The sequence below is a fragment of the Cherax quadricarinatus genome, chromosome 8 (genome assembly GCF_038502225.1).
Source record: "Cherax quadricarinatus isolate ZL_2023a chromosome 8, ASM3850222v1, whole genome shotgun sequence".
In the NCBI taxonomy this organism is placed as follows: Eukaryota; Metazoa; Arthropoda; class Malacostraca; order Decapoda; family Parastacidae; genus Cherax; species Cherax quadricarinatus.
In genome coordinates, this window is record NC_091299.1 from 5,042,349 (window position 1) to 5,069,456 (window position 27,108).

Below are 27,108 nucleotides of genomic sequence, written 5' to 3' on the forward strand. Positions count from 1 at the left end.
ATGAAGTTTTTCCAAAATACATTTTTTGTTGACTTTTCAGCTGAAGGTAGTATGATTAGTGGCTTAAGAATAGTTAACCAGACCAGGTCAGAGGTTGTAGTTACTTGGTCAGTCCCAGCTGACCCTAATGGTCAAATTATTGCCTTCATACTGACTCTTCAGCCAAACAGTGTTCACGTGCACTGGTCACCTCACCAAGTCAGTGATCATCAGGTCAGTGATCTTCACTCATTTTATGTAATTCAGTTTTCATTGAGGAAGGAGGGAGAGTGATTTTAAAAATTTGAATAACACACAATTTTTTTATGTAGTCTTTTGCTAATTATTTTCAAGCATTTTTGACGACTTTAAATATTGCTATAATGACTCAAATTATTTTTATGAAAATAAAAAGTTTATTTTCAATAAATATACAATGTTACAGGAGTCAGTGACATGTTAAACAGATTTACAAGAATGACCCAGGTTATGCCAAGGATTTCAGGCAGTCTTAAATTAGCTTAACATTACACAACATTGTTTTATTGTGTTAGATTAGTTATATAAAATGTAAAAATGTTGTTCAGTGGAACCTCTACTCAGGAGTTTAATCTGTTCTGTGACCTTGCTCGCATTTCAATTTGCTCATTTGTTAAGTCAGTTTTCCTCATTTAAATTAATTGAAATGGAATTAATCTGTTCCAGCTGAATTCCAGGCACAACAAAATACTCAGTAGTTCCCTAATATCAACTCTACAGCTTACTTATCTATCACAATTCATGTAATATGACGTAATAAATGTTATTAATAACATAGAAACATGATATACACTAGAATGAAAGAAAAAAAGGCATTATGTTTGCGAGGAGTGGTAGTGTGCGGCAGCAGCACAGCCACCAAAGCGTCATGACTACATACCTTCCCATGCTCTTATTATAACAGAAAACAGTGTTTGTGAGACAGACTGCATTATATTACTATGTAGTTTCATGAGGAAAACAAAAACAATGTAAAGAAATTATGTAGTACTACAGCATTTACCTTGGAGATGGAAAAGAGATGCTGGGCACAGCAGCGTATGCTCTCAGTTCATTTCGTTTCTTCCTTTTTCTATCACATAATTGCTTAATTGCTACACTCTTAATGCTATGTACACTTAATTCCTACACTCTTAATGATACACTTTGTCACTCTTAATTCTATGTACACTTAATTCCTACACTATATGGTAATCGTCCTCTTTTTCTTCTCGGCATTCTCCTGTGGACTTGCTTTCTTAGGACCCATGGTTAGAAACAAGAAATTTTGCAAAATAACTGCAAGAAACATAAGGAAACATGAAAATTCCTTCAACCACGATGCAAGCTCTGTTAGCACATGTGGACTGTCAAGCTTTGTTTTGATATGCACTACCATTTGTGGTGGCATGCTCAAACTAACTTATTTTACATAGTACGAACATACATATTATTGTAATTATTATTGTAGTATTACATATTATTATATGTATTATTGTTATTATTATTATTATTATTAATTATTATTTATTAGTACATACGTATTCTTATAATAATACTCTTGCTTACCATTTTGAATTTTTATTCGCAGAAAAAATAGAAGATTTACTGTTATGCAGACTGCAGCATTATTGTAATACACCTACCATCCGACTTACGACCGAATTCGGTTCCGAGAAACCGGTCGTAATTCGAAATGGTCGTAAGTCGAAATGGTCGTAAGTCGAACTTTACTACTGAATATCAACAAAACATTTTTGTAATGACTTTATTTTATTGTTTTATTTTGGTATTTCATGTTTTACTTTACTTTTTATGTTGTTTGTACTGTATTTTATACTGTAAGGTTTAGGATAAACACTGTGTACAACACAAATAGTTGTTTATTTCCCAGAAATTTGGCACAAAAGACAGTCGTAAGTCGAGTGATCGTAAGTCGAGCAGGTCATAAGTCGGATGGTAGGTGTAATTGTATAAATGATGTCAACCCATTATAGTATAATAATAATAATGTGTTAAAGGACCCCAGTAGAAATAAGTCACTGTCTGACTTTTTGGGGTTATCCTAGATTCTCTACACTTATGCTGCTATGTATGATAATCTGTGTAACTGTATTTGTGTATACCTGAATAACCTTATTTATGACTGCATATTTTACTGGCAAATTGGACAAGTATTGGATGGTGACGTCATTTGTTTACTCTTGAACATTGCCAAAGAATTGAACATTTCTGTTACTTTAAGCTCAATTTCAAGGTACTTTTTGTAGTGAAACCAATCAAATTCATATCTATTTCTGTAATAAATCTTCCATTCTATCAAATGAGACCAAAAAAAACAAGAATACAACCATGAAAACCATACAAAACTATACCGCTAAGGGGCGGCTAATGGCTGAGAAGTGAACTCTGTTATTTATGGTATAATTTCTTTCAGTTTTGGTGTACATTAAGAAACATCTTACCATCATACATTGCCCAAGTTTCAGTAAGATAGTCCAAAAAACAACTGAGATCCAATTCTCTAGATCAAGTGCAAGAGTCCTTCACCAGCGTCGCATCTGGAAATTTAGCTCGCATCCAGAAGCAAAAAATCAACAGAGTGACTGCTTGTATCTTGAAAAACTCACACATTGGGACACTCATAAGTAGAGGTTCCACTGTATAATCATTATAATACTTATAATAGCTGATACATACAAGTGGGCCCCCACTTTACAACGCTTCGCTTTATGACGTTTTGCTCATGCAGTGGTTTTTCAGTTACACCCATTCTTCATTTATTCAGACCTCTTACACTAAATATATTCACCACTAGCTAAGGAAGAAAATATTTTAACCCTTTCAGGGTCCAGAGGCCAAATCTCAGAGTGACAGCCAGTGCCCAAGAATTTTGAAAAAAAAAACAAAAAGAAAAATTCTTATGGAATTAAAGATAACATTTTTCTATAGGCAATAAAATAAAAAAAAGTTTTCCGATCGGTAGTTTCCAAGATATAGAGGCTTGAAATTGACCCTCAATGACTGGGTGGCGGCAACATTGGCGACTTCCATAAAGTTGCATTTTTTATTTTATTGTTTTGTTCCTTTTTTCTTTTCTAATTTTGTTTTTTACAGTAATGTTTGTGGCCTGCGAGACCAATATAATGCATAATGTATATGTGTACACTTGTTGTATTCAACACAATAACTGCACTAATATTTTCATCATTATTTTGTTTACAATACAGTATGGCCCAGCTTAACAGCGTTTCGCCTTAAGGCATTCTGCTAATACAGCGATTTCAAATTATGACTTAAACTTACTATACCTGGAACAGTCTTTCAAATACGGTGTGCCCCCATCTGGTTTGTTTACATACTCCGTGAGCACATCTCTCTGGAAATTTTCCAAAATTTCAAGTGTTTTAAAGTTATTGTGTATTGTATAATGTAATCTGATAATTAATTATACTTGTGTACCTGTACCTAAATAAACTTACACACTGTGCTGGCATGCAGGTACACATTAAAATTACTAAATCTCTTTACTCTTGAAGCCATATAATAATCTCTTGGGCGCATTAAATGTCATATATTACGTTAATATAGATAGTTCCATTAATACATTTATGATATTTTTTTAAATTATATAATAAACACACTATGTAACATATAAACATGATACACCCACAGTATAAAAATTGACATAAATATGAGATTTGTTGGAAGAATTACGTTTTCTCTGGTCAAACACCAGTTACTTAAGTAGAAAATTTTTACTTTTGTTTGCCTTCACTCTGTAGCTATTAACGACCCTTGTGGGTAATAATAATGATAATTTTACAGAGCATCATTCCTTCTAAAAATTACATGAGAATGAAAGAAAGAGGAAGAGAAGTTATAAATTAGAAAGAGAGAGATGCTCCCTATACAGACAAAGACAAAGAATCACAGAGCTGCTGAAAGGAGATAGTATATCTGATACACAAAGGGTGGCACTGGTCAAAAATATCAAATATCGAACTTAAACCTAAGAAATCTTGGAGGAGACATGAAGCTCAGGAAGAACTAAAAGCCATAAATAAAATTGAAAGAAACAAAATATTTCTTTCCTATTTCAAATCTAAAGTAAAAACAACATCCAGCATTGGACCCCTGCTTAGATGTGATGGGACTTATACAGATGACAAGGAAATTAGTGAGCTACTAAAATCCCAGTATAACTCAGTGTTTAGTGAGCTGCTAACCAGAATAAGAGTCGATGACATAAAAAAATTTTTTATGACCAAGACTCAGAATTTGGTCTGCTCAAGCATTTCTAATATTATCCTAACACATGACTTCAAAAAGGCAATAAATGACATGCCCATGCACTCTGCCCCAGGCCCAGACTCGTGGAACTCCATGTTTATCAAGAACTCCCTTTCACTTGCCTTTGGCATTCTGTGGAGACGGAGCCTGAACACAGTGGTCATCCCACAGTCACTAAAAACAACTGACATAGCCCCACTTCACAAAGGTGACAGTAGAGCAATACCGAAGAATTACAGACCAATAGCACTAACGTCCCACATCATAAAAATCTTTGAAACCTGGAGTTTACCTGGAGAGAGTTCCGGGGCTCAACGCCCCCACGGCCCGGTCTGTGACCAGGCCTCCTGGTGGATCAGAGCCTGATCAACCAGGCTGTTGCTGTTGGCTGCACGCAAACCAACGTACGAGCCACAACCTGGCTGGTCAGGAACCGACTTTAGGTGCTTGTCCAGTGCCAGCTTGAAGACTGCCAGGGGTCTGTTGGTAATCCCCCTTATGTATGCTGGGAGGCAGTTGAACAGTCTCGGGCCCCTGACACTTATTGTATGGTCTCTTAACGTGCTAGTGACACCCCTGCTTTTCATTGGGGGGATGTTGCATTGTCTGCCACTCATCTAGATATCCATCAGTTACACAACCAAAGGCAACATGGGTTTAGAGCAGGCTGCTCCTGCCTGTCCCAACTGCTGGACCACTATGACAAGGTACTGGATGCTCTAGAGGTCGAGCAAAATGCAGATGTAGCATACACAGACTTTGTGAAAGTCTTCGACAAGTGCGACCGTGGTGCAATAGCACACAACATGCATGTTAAAGGAATAACAGGAAAAGTTGGTTGATGGATCTATAACTTCCTAACAAATAAAACACAAAGGGTAACAGTAAACAGAGTAAAGTCTGAGGCAGCTACAGTGAAAAGCTCTGTTCCTCATATCTGACATAGACAGAGATGTAAGCCACAGCGTGTATCTGCCTTTGCAGGTGACACCCAAATTTGCATGACAATGTCCTCCATTGAAGACACTGCAAGACTCCAAGTGGACATCACCCACATCATTAAATGGGCTGCAGAAAACAAAATGAAGTTCAGTGAAGAGAAATTTTAATTACTTTGATATGGACAACTTGAGGAAATTAAAACTGCATCGGGGTATAAAGCAAGTTCTAACTACACAGTAGAGTGGAAAACTATTGTGAAGGACCTGGGAGTGATGTCAGAGGATGTCACTTTCAACGATCACAACAATATATTCATCACATCTGCTAGAAAAAATGATAGGATTTGCAATGAGAATCTTCAAACCTAAGGATGCTGAGCTCGTGATTCTCTTCAGATTACTTGTTCTCTCTAGGCTGGAATGTTGCTGTATACTGGCAATGCCTTTCAAGGCAGGTGAAATTGCTCACCTAAAGAATGTACAGAGAACCTTCACGGCACATAAGTACGATAAAACACTTAAATTACTGGGAATGGTTGAAGTTCCTTGACTTGTATTCCCTGGAATGCAGGCAAAAAAGATGCATGATAATATACAGTTAGAAAATCCTAGACGGATTAGCACCAAATGTGCACATGAAAATCACTCCCTATGATAGCAAAAGACTCAGCAGGTGGTGCAACATTCCCCCCTAGTGAAAACCAGGGGTGCCATGAGTATGCTAAATGACAACACAGTAAGTGTCAGGGGCCCAAGACTGTTCAACTGCCTCTCAGCATACATAAGGGGGATTACCAATAGACCCATGACTGTCTTCAAGAAGGCTCTGGACAGGCACCTGAAGTCAGTACTTGAACAGCTGGGTTGTGGTTCGTACGTCAGTTTGTGTGGCCAGCAGTAACAGCGTAGTTGATCAGGCCCTGATCCACCAGGAGGCCTGGTCATAGACTGGGCCATGAGGGCATTGGCCCCCAAAACCCTCTCAAGGTATACAGTACATCCAGTTTTTACATTTTGATTATTAAACTGTTTCTGTTGTTTTTATGTCTTTATTTATTTCAGAGATGTGTAAGTTCACAGTTTTTTAAAGAAAACAACAACACTTATGTTCTTAATGTAACCCTGATGGATCCTTCACAATACTGGCTCAGTGTACAAGCATATACACGAGATGCTGATTTTTCTAACGATTTGTCACAGAAAGTGTCCTTCAGTATTGAGGTTAGTACATATGACAACTTGTATTAATTTGTTTTATATCAGTCCTTTAAATTAGTTGGATCTATTTTATTATCATCACACTGGCCGATTCCCACCAAGGCAGGGTAGCCCGAAAAAGAAAAACTTTCACCATCATTCACTCCATCACTGTCTTGCCAGAAGGGTGCTTTACACTACAGTTTTTAAATTGCAATATTAACACCCCTCCTTCAGAGTGCAGGCACTGTACTTCCCATCTCCAGGACTCAAGTCCGGCCTGCCGGTTTCCCTGAACCCCTTCATAAATGTTACTTTGCTCGCACTCCAACAGCACGTCAAGTATTAATAAACATTTGTCTCCATTCACTCCTATCAAACATGCTCACGCATGCCTGCTGGAAGTCCAAGCCCGTCGCACACAAAACCTCCTTTACCCCCTCCCTCCAACCTTTTCTAGGCCGACCCCTACCCCGCCTTCCTTCTACTACAGACTGATACACTCTTGAAGTCACTCTGTTTCACTCCATTCTCTCTACATGTTCGAACCACCTCAACAACCCTTCCTCAGCCCTCTGGACAACAGTTTTGGTAATCCCGCACCTCCTCCTAACTTCCAAACTACGAATTCTCTACATTATATTCACACCACACATTGCCCTCAGACATGACATCTCCACTGCCTCCAGCCTTCTCCTCGCTGCAACATTCATCACCCATGCTTCACACCCATATAAGAGCATTGGTAAAACTATACTCTCATACATTCCCCTCTTTGCCTCCAAGGACAAAGTTCTTTGTCTCCACAGACTCCTAAGTGCACCACTCACCCTTTTCCCCTCATCAATTCTATGATTCACCTCATCCTTCATAGACCCATCCGCTGACACGTCCACTCCCAAATATCTGAATACATTCACCTCCTCCATACTCTCTCCCTCCAATCTGATATCCAATCTTTCATCACCTAATCTTTTTGTTATCCTCATAACCTTACTCTTTCCTGTATTCACTTTTAATTTTCTTCTTTTGCACACCCTACCAAATTCATCCACCAATCTCTGCAACTTCTCTTCAGAATCTCCCAAGAGCACAGTGTCATCAGCAAAGAGCAACTGTGACAACTCCCACTTCATGTGTGATTCTTTATCTTTTAACTCCACACCTCTTGCCAAGACCCTCGCATTTACTTTTCGTACAACCCCAACTATAAATATATTAAACAACCATGGTGACATCACACATCCTTGTCTAAGGCCTACTTTTACTGAGAAATAATTTCCCTCTTTCCTACATACTCTAACTTGAGCCTCACTATCCTCATAAAAACTCTTCACTGCTTTCAGTAACCTACCTCCTACACCATGCACCTGCAACATCTGCCACATTACCCCCCTATCCACCCTGTCATACGCCTTTTCCAAATCCATAAATGCCACAAAGACCTCTTTAGCCTTATCTAAATACTGTTCACTTATATGTTTCACTGTAAACACCTGGTCCACACCCCCCTACCTTTCCTAAAGCCTCCTTGTTCATCTGCTATCCTATTCTCCGTCTTACTCTTAATTCTTTCAATAATAACTACCATACACTTTACCAGGTATACTCAACAGACTTCTTTCTTTCAACACACCAGCCGTATCCCACCAAGGCAGGGTGGCCCAAAAAGAAAAACGAAAGTTTCTCTTAAATTTAGTAATTTATACAGGAGAAGGGGTTACTAGCCCTTTGCTCCCCGCATTTTAGTCGCCTCTTACAACACGCATGGCTTACGGAGGAAGAATTCTGTTTCACTTCCCCATGGAGATAAGAGGAAATTAACAAGAACAAGAACTAAAGAGAAAATAGAAGAATACCTAGAGGGGTGTGTATATAAATGCTTGTACATGTATGTGTAGTGTGACCTAAGTGCAAGTAGAAGTAACAAGACATACCTGAAATCTTGCATGTTTATGAAACAGACAAAAGACACCAGCAATCCTACCATCATGTAAAACAATTACAGGTGTTCGTCGTACACTCACTTGGCAGGACGGTAGTACCTCCTTGGGCGGTTGCTGTTTACCAACCTACTACCTAGGACTCAACAGACTTTTTATTTTTTTTTTTATTATCACACTGGCCGATTCCCACCAAGGCAGGGTGGCCCGAAAAAGAAAAACTTTCACCATCATTCACTCCATCACTGTCTTGCCAGAAGGGTGCTTTACACTACAGTTTTTAAACTGCAACATTAACACCCCTCCTTCAGAGTGCAGACACTGTACTTCCCATCTCCAGGACTCAAGTCCGGCCTGCCGGTTTCCCTGAATCCCTTCATAAGTGTTACTTTGCTCACACTCCAACAGCACGTCAAGTATTAAAAACCATTTGTCTCCATTCACTCCTATCAAACACGCTCACGCATGCCTGCTGGAAGTCCAAGCCCCTCGCACACAAAACCTCCTTTACCCCCTCCCTCCAACCTTTCCTAGGCCGACCCCTACCCCGCCTTCCTTCCACTACAGACTGATACACTCTTGAAGTTATTCTGTTTCGCTCCATTCTCTCTACATGTCCGAACCACCTCAACAACCCTTCCTCAGCCCTCTGGACAACAGTTTTGGTAATCCCACACCTCCTCCTAACTTCCAAACTATGAATTCTCTGCATTATATTCACACCACACATTGCCCTCAGACATGACATCTCCACTGCCTCCAGCCTTCTCCTCGCTGCAACATTCATCACCCACGCTTCACACCCATATAAGAGCGTTGGTAAAACTATACTCTCATACATTCCCCTCTTTGCCTCCAAGGACAAAGTTCTTTGTCTCCACAGACTCCTAAGTGCACCACTCACTCTTTTTCCCTCATCAATTCTATGATTCACCTCATCTTTCATAGACCCATCCGCTGACACGTCCACTCCCAAATATCTGAATACGTTCACCTCCTCCATACTCTCTCCTTCCAATCTGATATCCAATCTTTCATCACCTAATCTTTTTGTTATCCTCATAACCTTACTCTTTCCTGTATTCACTTTTAATTATCTTTTGCACACCCTACCCAATTTCATCCACCAATCACTGCAACTTCTCTTCAGAATCTCCCAAGAGCACAGTGTCATCAGCAAAGAGCAGCTGTGACAACTCCCACTTTGTGTGTGATTCTTTATCTTTTAACTCCACGCCTCTTGCCAAGACCCTCGCATTTACTTCTCTTACAACCCCATCTATAAATATATTAAACAACCACGGTGACATCACACATCCTTGTCTAAGGCCTACTTTTACTGGGAAAAAATTTCCCTCTTTCCTACGTACTCTAACTTGAGCCTCACTATCCTCATAAAAACTCTTCACTGCTTTCAGTAACCTACCTCCTACACCATACACTTGCAACATCTGCCACATTGCCCCCCTATCCACCCTGTCATATGCCTTTTCCAAATCCATAAATGCCACAAAGACCTCTTTAGCCTTATCCAAATACTGTTCACTTACATGTTTCACTGTAAACACCTGGTCCACACACCCTCTACCTTTCCTAAAGCCTCCTTGTTCATCTGCTATCCTATTCTCCGTCTTACTCTTAATTCTTTCAATTATAACTCTACCATACACTTTACCAGGTATACTCAACAGATTTATCCCCCTATAATTTTTGCACTCTCTTTTATCCCCTTTGCCTTTATACAAAGGAACTATGCATGCTCTCTGCCAATCCCTAGGTACCTTACCCTCTTCCATACATTTATTAAATAATTGCACCAACCACTCCAAAACTATATCCCCCTATAATTTTTGTACTCTCTTTTGTCCCCTTTGCCTTTATACAAAGGAACTATGCATGCACTCTGCCAATCCCTAGGTACCTTACCCTCTTCTATACATTTATTAAATAATTGCACCAACCACTCCAAAACTATATCCCCACCTGCTTTTAACATTTCTATCTTTATCCCATCAATCCCGGCTGCCTTACCCCCTTTCATTTTACCTACTGCCTCACGAACTTCCCCCACACTCACAACTGGCTCTTCCTCACTCCTACAAGATGTTATTCCTCCTTGCCCTATACACGAAATCACAGCTTCCCTATCTTCATCAACATTTAACAATTCCTCAAAATATTCCCTCCATCTTCCCAATACCTCTAACTCTCCATTTAATAACTCTCCTCTCCTATTTTTAACTGACAAATCCATTTGTTCTCTAGGCTTCCATAACTTGTTAATCTCACTCCAAAACTTTTTCTTATTTTCAACAAAATTTGTTGATAACATCTCACCCACTCTCTCATTTGCTCTCTTTTTGCATTGCTTCACCACTCTCTTAACCTCTCTTTTTCTCCATATACTCTTCCCTCCTTGCATCACTTCTACTTTGTAAAAGCTTCTCATATGCTAACTTTTTCTCCCTTGCTACTCTCTTTACATCATCATTCCACCAATTGCTCCTCTTCCCTCCCGCACCCACTTTCCTGTAACCACAAACTTCTGCTGAACACTCTAACACTACATTTTTAAACCTACGCCATACCTCTTCGACCCCATTGCCTATGCTCTCATTAGCCCATCTATCCTCCAATAGCTGTTTATATCTTACCCTAACTGCCTCCTCTTTTAGTTAATAAACCTTCACCTCTCTCTTCCCTGATGCTTCTATTCTCCTTGTATCCCATCTACCTTTTACTCTCAGTGTAGCTACAACTAGAAAGTGATCTGACATATCTGTGGCCCCTCTTTAAACATGTACATCCTGAAGTCTACTCAACAGTCTTTTATCTACCAATACATAATTTAACAAACTACTGTCATTTTGCCCTACATCATATCTTGTATACTTATTTATCCTCTTTTTCTTAAAATATGTATTACCTATAACTAAACCCCTTTCTATACAAAGTTCAATCAAAGGGCTCCCATTATCATTTACACCTGGCACCCCAAACTTACCTACCACACCCTCTCTAAAAGTTTCTCCTACTTTAGCATTCAGGTCCCCTACCACAATTACTCTCTCACTTGGTTCAAAGGCTCCTATACATTCACTTAACATCTCCCAAAATCTCTCTCTCTCCTCTACATTCCTCTCTTCTTCAGGTGCATACACACTTATTATGACCCACTTTTCGCATCCAACCTTTACTTTAATCCACATAATTCTTGAATTTACACATTCATATTCTCTTTTCTCCTTCCATAACTGATCCTTCAACATTACTGCTACCCCTTCCTTTGCTCTAACTCTCTCAGATACTCCAGATTTAATCCCATTTATTTCCTCCCACCAAAACTCCCCTACCCCCTTCAGCTTTGTTTCGCTTAGGGTCAGGACATCCAATTAGTTGGATCTACCTGCTATAATCACTGTGGTATTATGCCAACAAGTTGCCATAAAGATACATAACCTCTATTTTAGACTTGATGAACCTCATTCTTGACCAAAATGTTGTCTATAATTTAGGCATGCTCTGCATTGTGAAAGTTAAGACATGTGTGCAACATCCACTTATCTTTATTGTAGATGTTTCGCCATCCAGTGTTTTTGACCTGTTCTTCCATTTAAATTTTAAAGTTGACCAATTAGTCTTACTGCAGTGATCTCAGCAGACTGGCTCCTCCTTGACACATTTTCTTTGGTGATAGAAGTATTGGTGGCATGTCATGCTCAGAGGTATATAGCTTGTTCAACAGCATTGTTGATATTAGATCTACTCTGGCATGACTTGTTTCATGATCTGTCATGCCTTTAGCCCACTATGTGATACCTGACTTAATATACTAACTGGCACACTTGGTAACATGGACCTAACATCCTAACTTACATACTTGTTAACATGGACTTAACATACTGACTTATATACTGACTTATATACTGACTTATATACTGACTTATATACTGACTTATATACTGACTTATATACTGACTTATATACTGACTTATATACTGACTTATATACTGGTTTATATACTGGCTTATGTACTGGCTTATGTACTGGCTTATGTACTGGCTTATGTACTGGCTTATGTACTGGCTTATGTACTGGCTTGTGTACTGACTTGTGTACTGACTTGTGTACTGACTTGTGTACTGACTTGTGTACTGACTTGTGTACTGACTTGTGTACTGACTTGTGTACTGACTTGTGTACTGACTTGTGTACTGACTTGTGTACTGACTTGTGTACTTAACATACTGACTTATATACTTGGTAATATGGACTTAATTATTAACTTACACACTTGGTAACATCATTGGAAGGTTTTACCACCACTAAATCAGAAACACCCACACTAACAAAGATCAGTTTCATGTGAAATTAGTGTAAAACTCTGTTGCAAAATCTTGCTCTGAATGTTACTACATCTTTCTTAATTGTCTGCATAAACTGAGGTGTTTGTACTGACATTATTTGTATTATTTCCAAATGAACCACACTGTCTCATGTTTGTCATGTTATTACACTGATATTGCCTTATTAATCTTAAGTTAGTCTTAAGTTTACCCGAAATGCTTTGCATATAAAGGGGCTTTTGACATTGTACACCCATTTGTTATGCTCCTTTATACAAACATGTATCATGTTAAAATAAAAATTCTTCTTTTCTTCTTCCAACACACCGGCCACATCCCACCGAGGCGGGGTGACTTAAAAGGAAAAACGAAAGTTTCTCTTTTTAAATTTAGTAATTTATACAGGAGAAGGGGTTACTAGCCCCTTGCTCCTGGCATTTTAGTCGCCTCTTACAACACGCATGGCTTACGGAGGAAGAATTCTGTTCCACTTTCCCATGGAGATAAGAGGAAATAAACAAGAATAAGAACTAGAAAGAAAATAGAAGAAAACCCAGAGGGGTATGTATATATACGCTTGTACATGTATGTGTAGTGTGACTTAAGTTTAAGTAGAAGTAGCAAGATGTACCTGAAATCTTGCATGTTCTTTTCTTCTTTCAACAAACCGGCCGTATCCCACCAAGGCAGGGTGGCCCAAAAAGAAAAACAAAAGTTTCTCTTTTTAAATTTAGTAATTTATACAGGAGAAGGGGTTACTAGCCCCTTGCTCCCGGCATTTTAGTCACCTCTTACAACACACATGGCTTACGGAGGAAGAATTCTGTTCCACTTCCCCATGGAGATAAGAGGAAATAAAGAAGAACAAGAACTAGAAAGAAAATAGCAGAAAACCCAGAGGGGTGTGTGTATATATATGCTTGTACATGTGTAGTGTGACCTAAGTGTAAGCAGAAGTAGCAAGACGTACCTGAAATCTTGCATGTTTATGAGACAGAAAAAAAGACACCAGCAATCCTACCATCATGTAAAACAATTACAGGCTTTCGTTTTACACTCACTCGGCAGGACGGTAGTACCTCCCTGGGCGGTTGCTGTCTACCAACCTACTACCTAGGAAGATAAAAATTATTATTATAATTTTTATGTCTTCAGATTTACCCCTTTTACTTATCATGAGTGCTTCACTCACTTATGTGATGCTAGTACAGTAAACAGTATTCCATTCATTTTGAGTGCTCAACTCTCGCAATTTGCACACATTTCTCTCTCATTCGCACAGTTCCAGCTACAATTCCCCACAGGTGATCATTGCACTTTTATTAACTTTGTTTAGCTAAATCTCAATTATCAGCCACTGTAACACTTACTAGGCAGTTGCATATACACAAGTTTAGTGCTATATAATTTGTCTTGTATTTAATTGACTAGTTAATGTACAGACTAATTTTTATTTAAAAAATGTACACATGGTACTTTGTCACACTTGGACATGTACAAATGTGACTTACAGTAGTTATACACCTAAAAATATTAACTAAATTTGTAAAAGAACTGTTTGATTGCAGTGGGAATATTACCACTTAATATGATGGTCTATTAATGCATTGAATATTTTGACTCAGGATAAGGATGACAAAGCCCACAACATAACACTGTGGGCAATACTGCCCACAGTGTTAGTGCTGCTACTGGTGTCTGCCACAATTGTAATTATCAAGATCAAAGCCAGAAAGGAACCCATTAAAGAAACTATCAACCCACAGTACCTTCATGACACAGGTGAGTGCATGTGCACAACCAGTGAGTAAGGTTATTTTTGTCAGGAAATAAACCTGTATGCATCATTCAGTACAAGGCATGACGGAGGCTGGCTCCTCCCTCTTCTAATCTCAAGGCAGAGAAGCAACCCAAGTGTACATGTGAAAGAGTAAGAGTAATTAAACTTACTGTTTTTATTACTGTTTTATTACTAACTTGTTTTTATCATGTGCAATTTCAAGATAATTATTCTTATAAAACTCCACCTTGACTACCTCACATTAGTATTAAGATAAAATAAAGATTTATTAAAAAGTTAACCACTCTTATATTGTGTAGACTTTAGTTATTATGTATTAGGATTAGTCTGGCCAAAATGCCCATTATGATAGTGCCTTTCTTTGTACATAACAAATCAAAATTGTAATAACACATTCTTTTGCAAAGAAACAAAATCTTTCTCTCTCTTATCTTTTAAGAGAATACAGCAGGGCCCTGCTTTATGGCATTTTGCCTTACGACGTTCTGCTAATAGAGATTTCAAATTATGACCAAAACTCTGTATGGCTCCCTGTCTTTCTAATATGACACATGCCACCCTGTTTACATTCTCCATGAGCACCGCATCTTTCTATTATGTTTGGAAACTTTCCAAAATTTCAAGTGTTTTAAAGTTATTTCATATTTTGTATATACTTTGATAAGTAAACTTATGCAATGTGCTGGCATGCAGGTACTCATTAAAATCTCTAAGAGTGTCTTATTAGTCTTGAAGACACCATATTAATAATGATAATGATAACACAATAATAATCGCTTTGAGGTGCATTAAATGTCGTGTAAAATGTTTATATAGACATTTTGCTTAATCCATCTGTGATATTTTTTTGCAAAATTACTGTATATAATAAACATGCTATGTAACCTATAAACATTATAAATATACCCACAGTAGAATAAATTAACATAAATATGAGATTTTTTTTAGTTGGCTTGCCGGAGTGAACTAAAACTGTGTGTATTCGGTTGGTTGGTTTATGCAACTCGCGCCTAACCCCCCCCCCCCCCCCCCCCCCGTCTGTCTGTCTCTCTCTCTCTCTCTGTGTCTGTCTCTCTCTCTCCTTTTCTTTTTTTTTTACACAGGGTTTGACAGGGTTAAGGATCCCTAGCTTTATTGACAAGCTATTTACAGGTTAAGGATTCCTAACTTTATTGGCAAGCTAAGAGCTGTTACCTACATTGGCCTTGTACATAACAGTAAGGCCACCCACATCCCTCCTATGTTGAAGGCTCTGCTGAAATGACAGATCTATCCAGGATGGGTCCAGGCAAGAGATGAGACGTCTTGCTCTGTTCTCTACTCTGTCAAGCAGTCGCAGATGAGAGGGGGGGCAGGCAAACCAAGAAAGTGGAGCATACTCAAGGTGTGAGCGTACTTGTGCCTCATACAGAATCTTGCAACCCCTACTGTCAAGCAGATGTGAGATACGGCGAAGTGCTGTAAGCTTCCTGGCTGCCTTGTTTGCAAGATTTACAATATGGTTCTTCATGGTTAGTTTGGAGTCATATTTCACCCCAAGGATATCAACTGCTTCTCCAGGTGCCAACACCCTCCCAGTCATCCTTACTACTGCACCAGCATTACGATCATGGTGCCTAGAGACGATCATCATTTGCGTTTTCTCATGTGCAAATGTTACTTGCCATCTATTTCCCCAAGCTGATATAGCTCTAAGCTGGTGATTGATGTAGCTTAGAGCAGCTGGCATTTCTTCTCTTGGATAAGTGAATGTCATTGTACAGTCGTCTGCATATGCAAGTGATTCTGGGATTCTCTCTCTCTCTCTCTCTCTCTCTGTCTCTCTCTCTCTTTGTCTCTCTCTCTCTCTCTTTGTCTCTCTCTCTCTCTCTGTCTCTCTCTCTCTCTTTGTCTCTCTCTCTCTCTCTTTGTCTCTCTCTCTCTTTGTCTCTCCCTGTCTCTGTCTCTCTCTCTGTCTCTCTCTCTGTCTCTCTGTCTCTCTCTCTGTCTCTCTCTCTCTCTCTCTCTCTCTCTCTCTCTGTCTCTCTCTCTCTGTCTGTCTGTCTCTCTTTTTTTTTTTTTTTTTTAGGGTTTGATAAGGTTAGGTTAAGGATCCCTAGCTTTATTGACAAGCTATTTACAGGTTAAGGATTCCTACGTTTATTGACAAGCTAAGAGCTCTCCCTATGTGGTCAGTGTGTGCAGTATGAAAAAAAATCCTGCAGCACACAGTGCATAATGAGAAAAAAAAACTTTGACAGTGTTTTTGGTTTAAAACAGCGACTTTGCACTGTATTTTCATATGGTATTTATGATGGTATTCTAGTTTTCCTGGTCTCATTTTATAGAATGGAAGACATATTACAGAAATTGAGACGAGTTTGATTGGTTTTGCAATGAAAAGTAACTTAAAATTGAGCTCAAAGTAGGAGAAATCTTCGATTTTTACCAAAGTTCAAAAGTAAACAAATCATGCCAAGCGTCCAATACACATCAACTGGTGAGTCTAATATTCTTTCACAAGTGCGCTGATATTATTTACACCATTTCTACACTAATGCAGTAGTCTGCATAACAGTAAATCTTCTATTTTTTGTAAGAATAAAAATTCAAAGTGAAAAGCCAAAGAAATATAAGAGGGGCCTGGGGATGTGACTAATGAACAGAGAACTTGTTATTTTAGTGCCAGGAATGTCTTTCTTGTTTATTCTGGACCCTATTTGGAAATTGGCATCTTTTGAAATTTGTGTGAAATTGGCAAAATTGCTAAATTCTGACCACTTTATTGGATAGTTGAAATTGGTAAATGGGTGGTTTGTTGTGCTCATTCGATAAAAAAAATTGAGTTCTAGCGAAAGTTATGATTTTTGTCGACTAGTACACTGGAATTGGCCGAAAATATTGCTCAAAGTGGGCAAAATCGCTGATGCATAAACATCATCGAGACCGCTAACTTCGCGAGAGCATAATTCTGTAAGTTTTCCATCAAATTTCATACTTTTGGTGTCATTATGATTAGGAAAAGATTCTCTATATTTTCATAAGAAAAAATTATTTTTTTTTTTCTGAAAAATTTTCGACCCTGAGAAGTTTTGGAGAGGGCCTCTTGACCCTGAAAGGGTTAATATTAGTACTAGCTAACCATTACCAAACCTCTTTATATACTTTATTTAGAGCCCCAGCATCATCATTCATCTCTAGCACTCCAAACTTAATTTGCTACTCCATCTACAACAGCCTCTTACAGTTTAGGATATAGGTCCCCTCAACACTTATTCTCTTGCCTGGTTCAAAACTTGTAAACATTAACTTAACACCTCCCAATATCAATCACTCTTCTCTGCATTTCTCTCACCATCAGGTGCATAAATGCTTGCTTTAATACAGTTGATCCTCGGCTAACTATTTTAATCTGTTCCAGAGAGCTTGTCCTTAACCGATTTTATCGTTAGCCGAACTAATTTTCCCCATAAGAAATAATGGAAATCCAATTAATCCGTTCCAGATGCCCAAAAGTATTAAAAAAAAAAAATTTTCATATGAAATATACAATTTCCTACACAGAAAACAATGATATATGAAGAATAAATACTACATAAAGAATAAATACTACATGCAGAATAAATGACACTTACCTTTATTGATGATGATGTGATGAGTGATGAGATGGGAGGAGAGGAGATGGAGGTGTATTATTGTTTGGAAGAGGAATCTCCTTCCGTAAGGACTTTATGTACCAAGTCCTTTTCTGGGGTTACTTCCCTTTTTTAGTGCCCCTGGGAACAACTTGACAAGTCACTGGACCTCTGTCGCACCAAAAATCTGTCCATAGAGCTCTGTACCTAGTATTCCTTTAAGATTTTCCTAAAATGGGCCACAACATTGTCATTGTAAAAGTCACCAGCATGGCTTGCAATAGCTGTGTCAGGGTGATGTTCTTCCATAAAGGCTTGCACCTTTGTCCACATTGTACAGATGTCCTTAATTGTTGAAGAAGGCAACGTCCTCCTTCTCTCTCTCCCCTCCTGTGAAGCAATTTCCTAAGTTGTGGTCTCTTGCTGTTGCAGATACTCTTGAAGCTCATCAGTGGTTAGTTCTTCATCGTCATCCTCCACCAACTCTTCTACATCCTCCCCACTAACCTCCAACCCCATGGACTTCCCCAATGACACAATAGATTCCACAACTGGTATAGGCTCCTCAGGGTTAGCCCCAAACCCTTCAAAATCCCTCTTGTTCACAGTGTGGCAACAGTTTCCTCCAAGCATAGTTCAAGGTTCTGTTAGTCACTCCCTCCCAAGCCTTACCTATAAGGTTTATGCAACTGAGGATACTAAAGTGATCTTTCCAAAACTCTCTTAGGGTCAGTTCAGTGTCTGAGGTCACTTTAAAGCACTTTTGAAACACTGCTTTGGTGTACAGTTTCTTGAAGTTTGAAATGACCTGCTGGTCCATGGGCTAGAGGAGAGTAGTAGTATTAGGAGGCAAAAACTTCACTTTGATGAAGCTCAGCTCCCCGGCAGTTTGCTCTGGCAAGTCTGGAAGATGAGCAGGAGCATTGTCTAATACCAGGAGGCACTTGAGATCCAGCTTATTTTCCAGGATGTAATTTTTCAGTGGGGCCAAACACATGGTAGAACCAATCCTGGAAAATGTCCCTAGTGACCCATGCCTTACTGTTTGCCCTCCACATCACACACAAATTAGCCTTGACGACACTGTTTTTCTTGAACACTGGGAGTTTGAGTGATACACGAGTAGAGGCTTCACTTTGCAATCCCCACTAGCATTACTACAAAACATTAGAATTAGCCTGTCTTTCATAGGCTTGTGACCTGGCAGTGCTTTTTCCTCCTGTGTAATGTAGGTCCTGTTTGGTATTTTCTTCCAAAACAGGCCTGTTTTGTCACAATTAAACACTTATTGGGGTTTTAATTTTCAGTGTCTATGTACTCCTTGAATTCCTGCACATATTTTTCAGCTGCTTTTTGGTCACAACTGGCAGCCTTGCCATACCTTATCACACTGTGTATGCCACTACGATTCTTAAATCTCTCAAACCAACCTTTGCAGGCCTTAAATTTACTAACATCACCACTAGTTGCAGGCATTTTTTTAATTAAATTGTCATGCAACTGCCTTGCCTTTTCACACATGATTGACTGTGAAACACTATCTCCTGATAATTATTTGTCGTTGATCCACACCAATATCAGTCTCTCCACATCTTTAAGTATTTGTGATCTCTGTTTTGTAAGCATACTTGCACCTTTTGCAACAACAGCTTCCTTGATTGCCTTTCTGTTGGCCAAGATAGTAACAATGGTTGATTGGGGTTTGTTGTACAACCAGGCCAGCTCGGAGGCACGCACTCCACTTTCATACTTTGCAATTATCTCTTTCTTCAGTTCGATTGTACACCTCACCCTTTTTACCACAGGGTTGGCACTAGAAGCTTTCTTGGGGCCCATGGTGACTTATTTAGCAGAAGCACTAAAAACGATGGAATAATACAGAATGTATCGAATGTATGCATGGAACCATCCGCCCTGGCTTGTAAACAATGGCACACTAGCTGAAGGCAGAGCAACTGAGGCGCACTCAGGCCAGACGGGTTCAGAACGATCATCCTTAACCGGGTTTTTCATCATTGGCTGAGCCAATATTTTTACACTAAAATGCATCGCTATCCAATTTTATCACTAGCCAATGTCATCATTAGCTGAGGGTCCACTGTACTTCTAATATTCCACCTTTATCATAATCCCCACAATTCTTAAATTAAGCACTTACATCTTCTCTTTCCTTTCTATAGTAAACCATTTAATATGACCATTCCTCCTTTAGCTCCAGATCTCTGTTACTCCTCTTTCTTGAAATTTTCCTATCCCTTCTATCTTTGTTTTCTGTGGTGCTAGGACATCCACCTTTTTCTTCACAACAACATTCATTCCTATCTGTACTACAGTTATGCACATTCAAACAATCAGACTTGCTCCAATCTCCTGGCATTATAGTCACCTCTAACACACATTGGATTCTAACCCACTTTGCTCTGAAAATGAAAGGAAGCACTACATGGGCAGATATCAAATATCAGTAATATATCTCATCATAACTTCTCCTGTATAAATTACTAAATGTAAAAAGAAGAAAATTTTATGAAAGTGTTTCTTCTTTTTCAGGTTACTCTGTTTATTTAAAAAAAAAAAAAAAAAAAAAAAGCTTGTGTACTTAGCTCTTTTTTTTTTCTTCAGGACTACCACTTTGGACCCCTGATGCCTATGCAACAATCTCGAGTCAACACATTTTAGATTGCTCTGACTTGCTACTGGAGAAGAGCTGCCAGCTTGGTAAGGGCAACTTTGGTATAGTAATGAAAGGGCAGCTTCGTCTTGAGTCAGGCCTCATCCCAGTTGCTGTGAAGCAAGTCACCGACTACCAGGCTAGAGAGGATATTCTTCAAGAAGCTAAGTTAATGCTGTGAGTAACTTAACATACTAAAGAAGCATGAGGTAGTGCTGTCCTGTATGAACATTAATAATGAGTCACTTTAAGTGTAAAAGAAGCATGAGCTAATTTTTTTTTTATTATTAACACACTGGCCGATTCCCACCAAGGCAGGGTGGCCCGAAAAAGAAAAACTTTCACCATTATTCACTCCATCACTGTCTTGCCAGAAGGGTGCTTTACACTACAGTTTTTAAACTGCAACATTAACACCCCTCCTTCAGAGTGCAGGCACTGTACTTCCCATCTTCAGGACTCAAGTCCGGCCTGCCGGTTTCCCTGAACCCCTTCATAAATGATACTTTGCTCACACTCCAACAGCACGTCAAGTATTAAAGACCATTTGTCTCCATTCACTCCTATCAAACGTGCTCATGCATGCCTGCTGGAAGTCCAAGCCCCTCACACACAAAACCTCCTTTACCCCCTCCCTCCAACCTTTCCTAGGCCGACCCCTACCCCGCCTTCCTTCCACTACAGACTGATACACTCTTGAAGTCATTCTGTTTCGCTCCATTCTCTCTACATGTTTGAACCACCTCAACAACCCTTCCTCAACCCTCTGGACAACAGTTTTTGTAATCCCGCACCTCCTCCTAACTTCCAAACTGCGAATTCTCTGCATTATATTCACACCACACATTGCCCTCAGACATGACATCTCCACTGCCTCCAGCCTTCTCCTCGCTGCAACATTCATCACCCATGCTTCACACTCATGTAAGAGCATTGGTAAAACTATACTCTCATACATTCCCCTCTTTGCCTCCAAGGACAAAGTTCTTTGTCTCCACAGACTCCTAAGTTCACCGCTCACCCTTTTCCCATCATCAATTCTATGATTCACCTCATCTTTCATAAACCCATCCGCTGACACGTCCACTCCCAAAGATCTGAATACATTCACCTCCTCCATACTCTCTCCCTCCAATCTGATATCCAATCTTTCATCACCTAATCTTTTTGTTATCCTCATAACCTTACTCTTTCCTGTATTCACTTTTAATTTTCTTCTTTTGCATACCTTACCAAATTCATCCACCAACATCTGCAACTTCTCTTCAGAATCTCCCAAGAGCACAGTGTCATCAGCAAAGAGCAACTGTGACAACTCCCACTTTGTGTGATTCTTTATCTTTTAACTCCACGCCTCTTGCCAAGACCCTCGCATTTACTTCTCTTACAACCCCATCTATAAATATATTAAACAACCACGGTGATATCACACATCCTTGTCTAAGGCCTACTTTTACTGGGAAATATCTCCCTCTTTCCTACATACTCTAACTTGAGCCTCACTATCCTCGTAAAAACTCTTCACTGCTTTCAGTAATTTGCCACATTGCCTAACTATCCACCCTGTCATATGCCTTTTCCAAATCCATAAATGCCACAAAAACCTCTTTAGCCTTATCTAAATACTGTTCACTTATATGTTTCACTGTAAACACCTGGTCCACACACCCACTACCTTTCCTAAAGCCTCCTTGTTCATCTGCTATCCTATTCTCCGTCTTACTCTTAATTCTTTCAATAATAACTCTACCATACACTTTACCAGGTATACTCAACAGACTTCTTTCTTTCTTTCAACACATCGGCCGTATCCCACCAAGGCAGGGTGGCCCAAAAGGAAAAACGAAAGTTTCTCCTTTTACATTTAGTAATATATACAGCAGAAGGGGTTACTAGCCCCTTGCTCCCGGCATTTTAGTCGCCTCTTACAACACGCATGGCTTACGGAGGAAGAATTCTGTTCCACTTCCCCATGGAGATAAGAGGAAATAAACAAGAACAAGAACTAGAAAGAAAATAGAAGAAAACCCAGAGGGGTGTGTATATATATGCTTGTACATGTATGTGTAGTGTGACCTAAGTGTAAGTAGAAGTAGCAAGACATGCCTGTAATCTTGCATATTTATGAGACAGACAAAAGACATCAGCAATCCTACCATCATGTAAAACAATCACAGGCTTCGTTTTACACTCACTTGGCAGGACGGTAGTACCTCCCTGGGTGGTTGCTGTCTACCAACCTACTACCTATACTCAACAGACTTATCCCCCTATAATTTTTGCACTCTCTTTTGTCCCCTTTGCCTTTATACAAAGGAACTATGCTAATTTTATCCTACATAAATAAAAATTTATGAAACCAGATGTATTGCAGTTGCCGAACAATTTGAGAGCAGCATACCCATATTCCATTAGCCCAACCTCCCCTACCTCAGCGCATAAAGAAGGAATAGCAAGAGGGTGGTCAAAAAAATCCAATGCAGCAAAATATAAAAATTGTGTGTTATAGATATGAATTTCTGTAAATATGTAATTTTTTTTTTTTAAGAAACCGGCCGTATCCCATCAAGGCAGGGTGGCCCAAAAAGAAAAACGAAAGTTTCTCTTTTTAAATTTAGTAATTTATACAGGAGAAGGGGTTACTAGCCCTTTGCTCCCGGCATTTTAGTCCCCTCTAAAAACATGCATGGCTTATGGAGGAAGAATTCTGTTCCACTTTCCCATGGAGATAAGAGGAAATAAACAAGAACAAGCACTAGATAGAAAATAGAAGAAAACCCAGAGGGGTGTGTATATATATGGTTGTATACATGTATGTGTAGTGTGACCTAAGTGTAAGTTGAAGCAGCAAGATGTATCTTGCATGTTTGAGACAGAAAGTAGACACCAGCAATCCTACCATCATGTAATACAATTACAGGTTTCCGTTTTACACTCACTTGGCAGGACGGTAGTACCTCCCTGGGTGGTTGCTGTCTAACAACCTACTACCTACAACTCAACAGACTTCTTTCTTTCTTCTTTCAATACACCGGCCGTATCCCACTGAGGCGGGGTGGCCCAAAAGGAAAAACGAAAGTTTCTCCTTTTACATTTAGTAATACATAGAGGAGAAGGGGTTACTAGCCCCTTGTACTTTGTATATACAGTGGACCCCTGGTTAACGATATTTTTTCATTCCAGAAGTATGTTCAGGTGCCAGTACTGACCGAATTTGTTCGCATAAGTAATATTGTGAAGTAGATTAGTCCATTTCAGACCCTCAAACATACACGTACAAACACACTTACATAATTGGTCGCATTGGGAGGTGATGGTTAAGCGGAGGTCCACTGTATTTCAAGGCAGGTGTGAATGTCCACCTGTCACTGTGTTTGTGACAATGTGAGTACAATTTCAGTACCTAATACTAGTGTCAGAACAAAGATTGATTATAAAATGACAAGAATTATTATAAATTGTAATTATCAGAACATAAAAATAAAAATTATATAAAATAATATGAAAAATAGAAAAAAAGGTATATCGGCAACACGTCTGCAAGCGGCAGGACTCCATGTTGCTGTTACGTAAGCATTCAGTGCCAACTTCTCGGCCTCATATCTCTGTAAGTACTGACCCTATTTTTTTATTGTAAAACACTTAAAAAAATGTGCTTTTTAAGTGGAAAGATATGGTAAGATTGAAGACTTTAAAAGTAGCACTGGATATGAAAGACAAGAGCATCTCAGGGTGAAAGGAACTCGTGAAAGACTTAAGTATAATAATGTTTGATGACTTATCATTCAGATAAAACAGTAAGATAAATGCAGTAAAGGCTAGTTAAATCATTGTTTACCCTTTCTGGTAAGTCATTGTTTACTTTGCTCTGTAACTCAAATCATTTTCTGTCCAAGTAGATCATCATCATCAGACATTTATATGGTATTTCTTTGTATTGTTTCCTACCATTTTTTCCAGGAAGCTAAAATGTTACCACTTGGTACATGCCTATGGAGTTGTTCCTGGCCCCAACCACATGTTACTGGTCATGGAGCTGATGAGTCGAGGGGACCTTCTCAACTACCTTAGATCACTGAAGGCACAGGACAATGACATCTTCTCTGTTCTCAGTGTTGATGTAAGCTTTTCACTTTGATATATTTTTTCTTCAAATTTTTTTTTTTTTGTCTTATATCATGCCAGCAAGCACTAGAAACACTGTTAAGGTTTCATATTTGTTCTCTCATTTCTTGATTTTTACATGTCTGTCTTGCTTTATATTTGTTATAATTAGGGTAATTTTAATAAATAAAAAAATTAATTATCCCTCTATTATCTGCTCTTTCTCTTCCATGAGGAATACATTTAGCAATATGGTACCTGTTATTTAGTACATTAAGTGACACTGGGAAAAGAAGCCTAGAGCTGCTTGATTGAAAAAGATGTCAAACTAGTCACAGGTTTTTTATGGAGCTAAACTGGCCTCAATGCAAATTAGTTAACACACTTTATATAAAAGAGAAGAGGTTTCCTATATTTATCTTCCAGTTTTTTTGCAGTTGTATTTTAAAGTTAAAATGTTGATCAGAGTACATGGTTCCAACCATTATTTGTAATATTGTTTATTTGCTATATGCAACTTCAAGATTATTATTCTTTAAAATCTCCATCTTTGACTACCTCGCATTAGTATTAACCCTTAAACTGTCCAAATGTAGATCTACAGTGGTACCCCAAGTGTCGTACAAAATTCGTTCCAGAAGGCTGTTCGAGTGCCTTTACTGAACGAATTTATTCCCATAAGGAATAATGAAAATTAGATTAATCAGTTTCAGACCCCCAAAAATACACTTAAAAAAACACTTATAATAATACACTTACGTAATTGTTCGAGTTAGGAGCTGTACGAAACTCGGGGTACCACTGTATGTTTGTACCGCTAGCACTCCAAACGTAGATATATGTTTTATTTTTCCTGCTTCCAAATTTGGCATGATTGGCCTGAGATGCCTGGTCAGTATAGAATGGGTTTTAACATTCAGTGTGCACAGTATTAAAAAAATCTGGGATCACTTAGTACCTTGCGGGAGCACTAGTTCAATTGAGCGCCATCTAGAGCAAATAGCATGGCAAAAACCTGGAATTCACTGATGTCATGTTGTATTAATACTCCCCTCTTAAGAGGAAAGTGATGACGACCCAGAGTTTAGTGGCTTTGAGGTGGATGTGGCAACAAGGGGTCGAGGAAATATCTAAAACCTCGATAGTAACCCATGTGCAACATTTGTACAACATCCTTTCGTTTCTGATACCACTGTTGGTGTCATCCTGCCAGAATGACCAATAACCTCTGCCCTAAGTATAGAGAAATGATTCTGGAACATGTAATATGTATTTGGCAGGCTGGCCGGCTTGCTCGCTGACTTTGGCTGTCTCTGTCTGTATCTCTGTCTCTCTCTCACAGGTACACATAAGTACAATTATACATAGTGTAAATTACCTAGGATAACCCAAAAATTCCAGGCAAAGTGCTATACAGTGCTTGTAGATATGAGGCATAATAAGCATGACACAAGTAATACGCATATTCACTTGCTCAGGAATCAGAGCAGCTTGTAAACCAACAGGTTTATGAGCCACTCCCTGAGACAGAGACGAGCAGACAAAAAGACAGACACACACACAGGCAGACAGATAAGCAGAGCTAGACAGAGAGAGACAGATATGTTTGTGTGTAACAGTGAAAACAAATGAAACCAGTGTTCCCTGGATCAGTGTATGTTCAAGTGTCACTGCACTGTCAGCAGTTTACTGACACTCGTCATAACACCATTCTTCAAGGAGTTTCATATACATGATATACTCTAGCATGTCTAAAACATTGCTGAGACCTATTAATACTTTGTGAAAATATTCACCTGTCAGTGTGATTGTGACTATTTGAGTACTATTTCAGTACTTAATATTAGTGCCAGAACAAAGATTGGCTATGAAATCACAAGAACTATTATAAATTGTAATTATCAGAACATAAAAAATATATAAATTAAAATAAACACGCTAGATAACAGGGATATCTTGCTACTCCTACTTACACTTTAGTCACACTTCACAGACACGCACATGCATATATATATACATACATCTAGGTTTTTCTCCTTTTTCTAAATAGCTCTTGTTCTTCTTTATTTCTTCCATTGTCCATGTTAAAGTGGAAAAGAATCTTTCCTCCGTAAGCCATGCGTGTCATATGAGGCGACTAAAATGCCGGGAGCAATGGGCTAGTAACCCCTTCTCCTGTAAACATTTACTAAAAAAGAGAA

General features: G+C 38.9%; 1 protein-coding gene across 1 annotated transcript in view; it reads left to right on the forward strand.

The window, feature by feature from the left end:
• Positions 1 to 27,108, forward strand: part of LOC128685185 (insulin-like growth factor 1 receptor) — a 124,740-nt gene that overhangs the window by 51,042 nt on the left and 46,590 nt on the right. The window contains exons 5-9 of the mRNA XM_070082791.1: positions 41 to 213; positions 6,294 to 6,452; positions 14,343 to 14,499; positions 20,755 to 20,980; positions 24,764 to 24,923. Coding sequence (XP_069938892.1) covers positions 52 to 213; positions 6,294 to 6,452; positions 14,343 to 14,499; positions 20,755 to 20,980; positions 24,764 to 24,923 — 864 coding nt within the window. The 5' untranslated portion in view covers positions 41 to 51. The remainder of the gene's footprint in view (positions 1 to 40; positions 214 to 6,293; positions 6,453 to 14,342; positions 14,500 to 20,754; positions 20,981 to 24,763; positions 24,924 to 27,108) is intronic.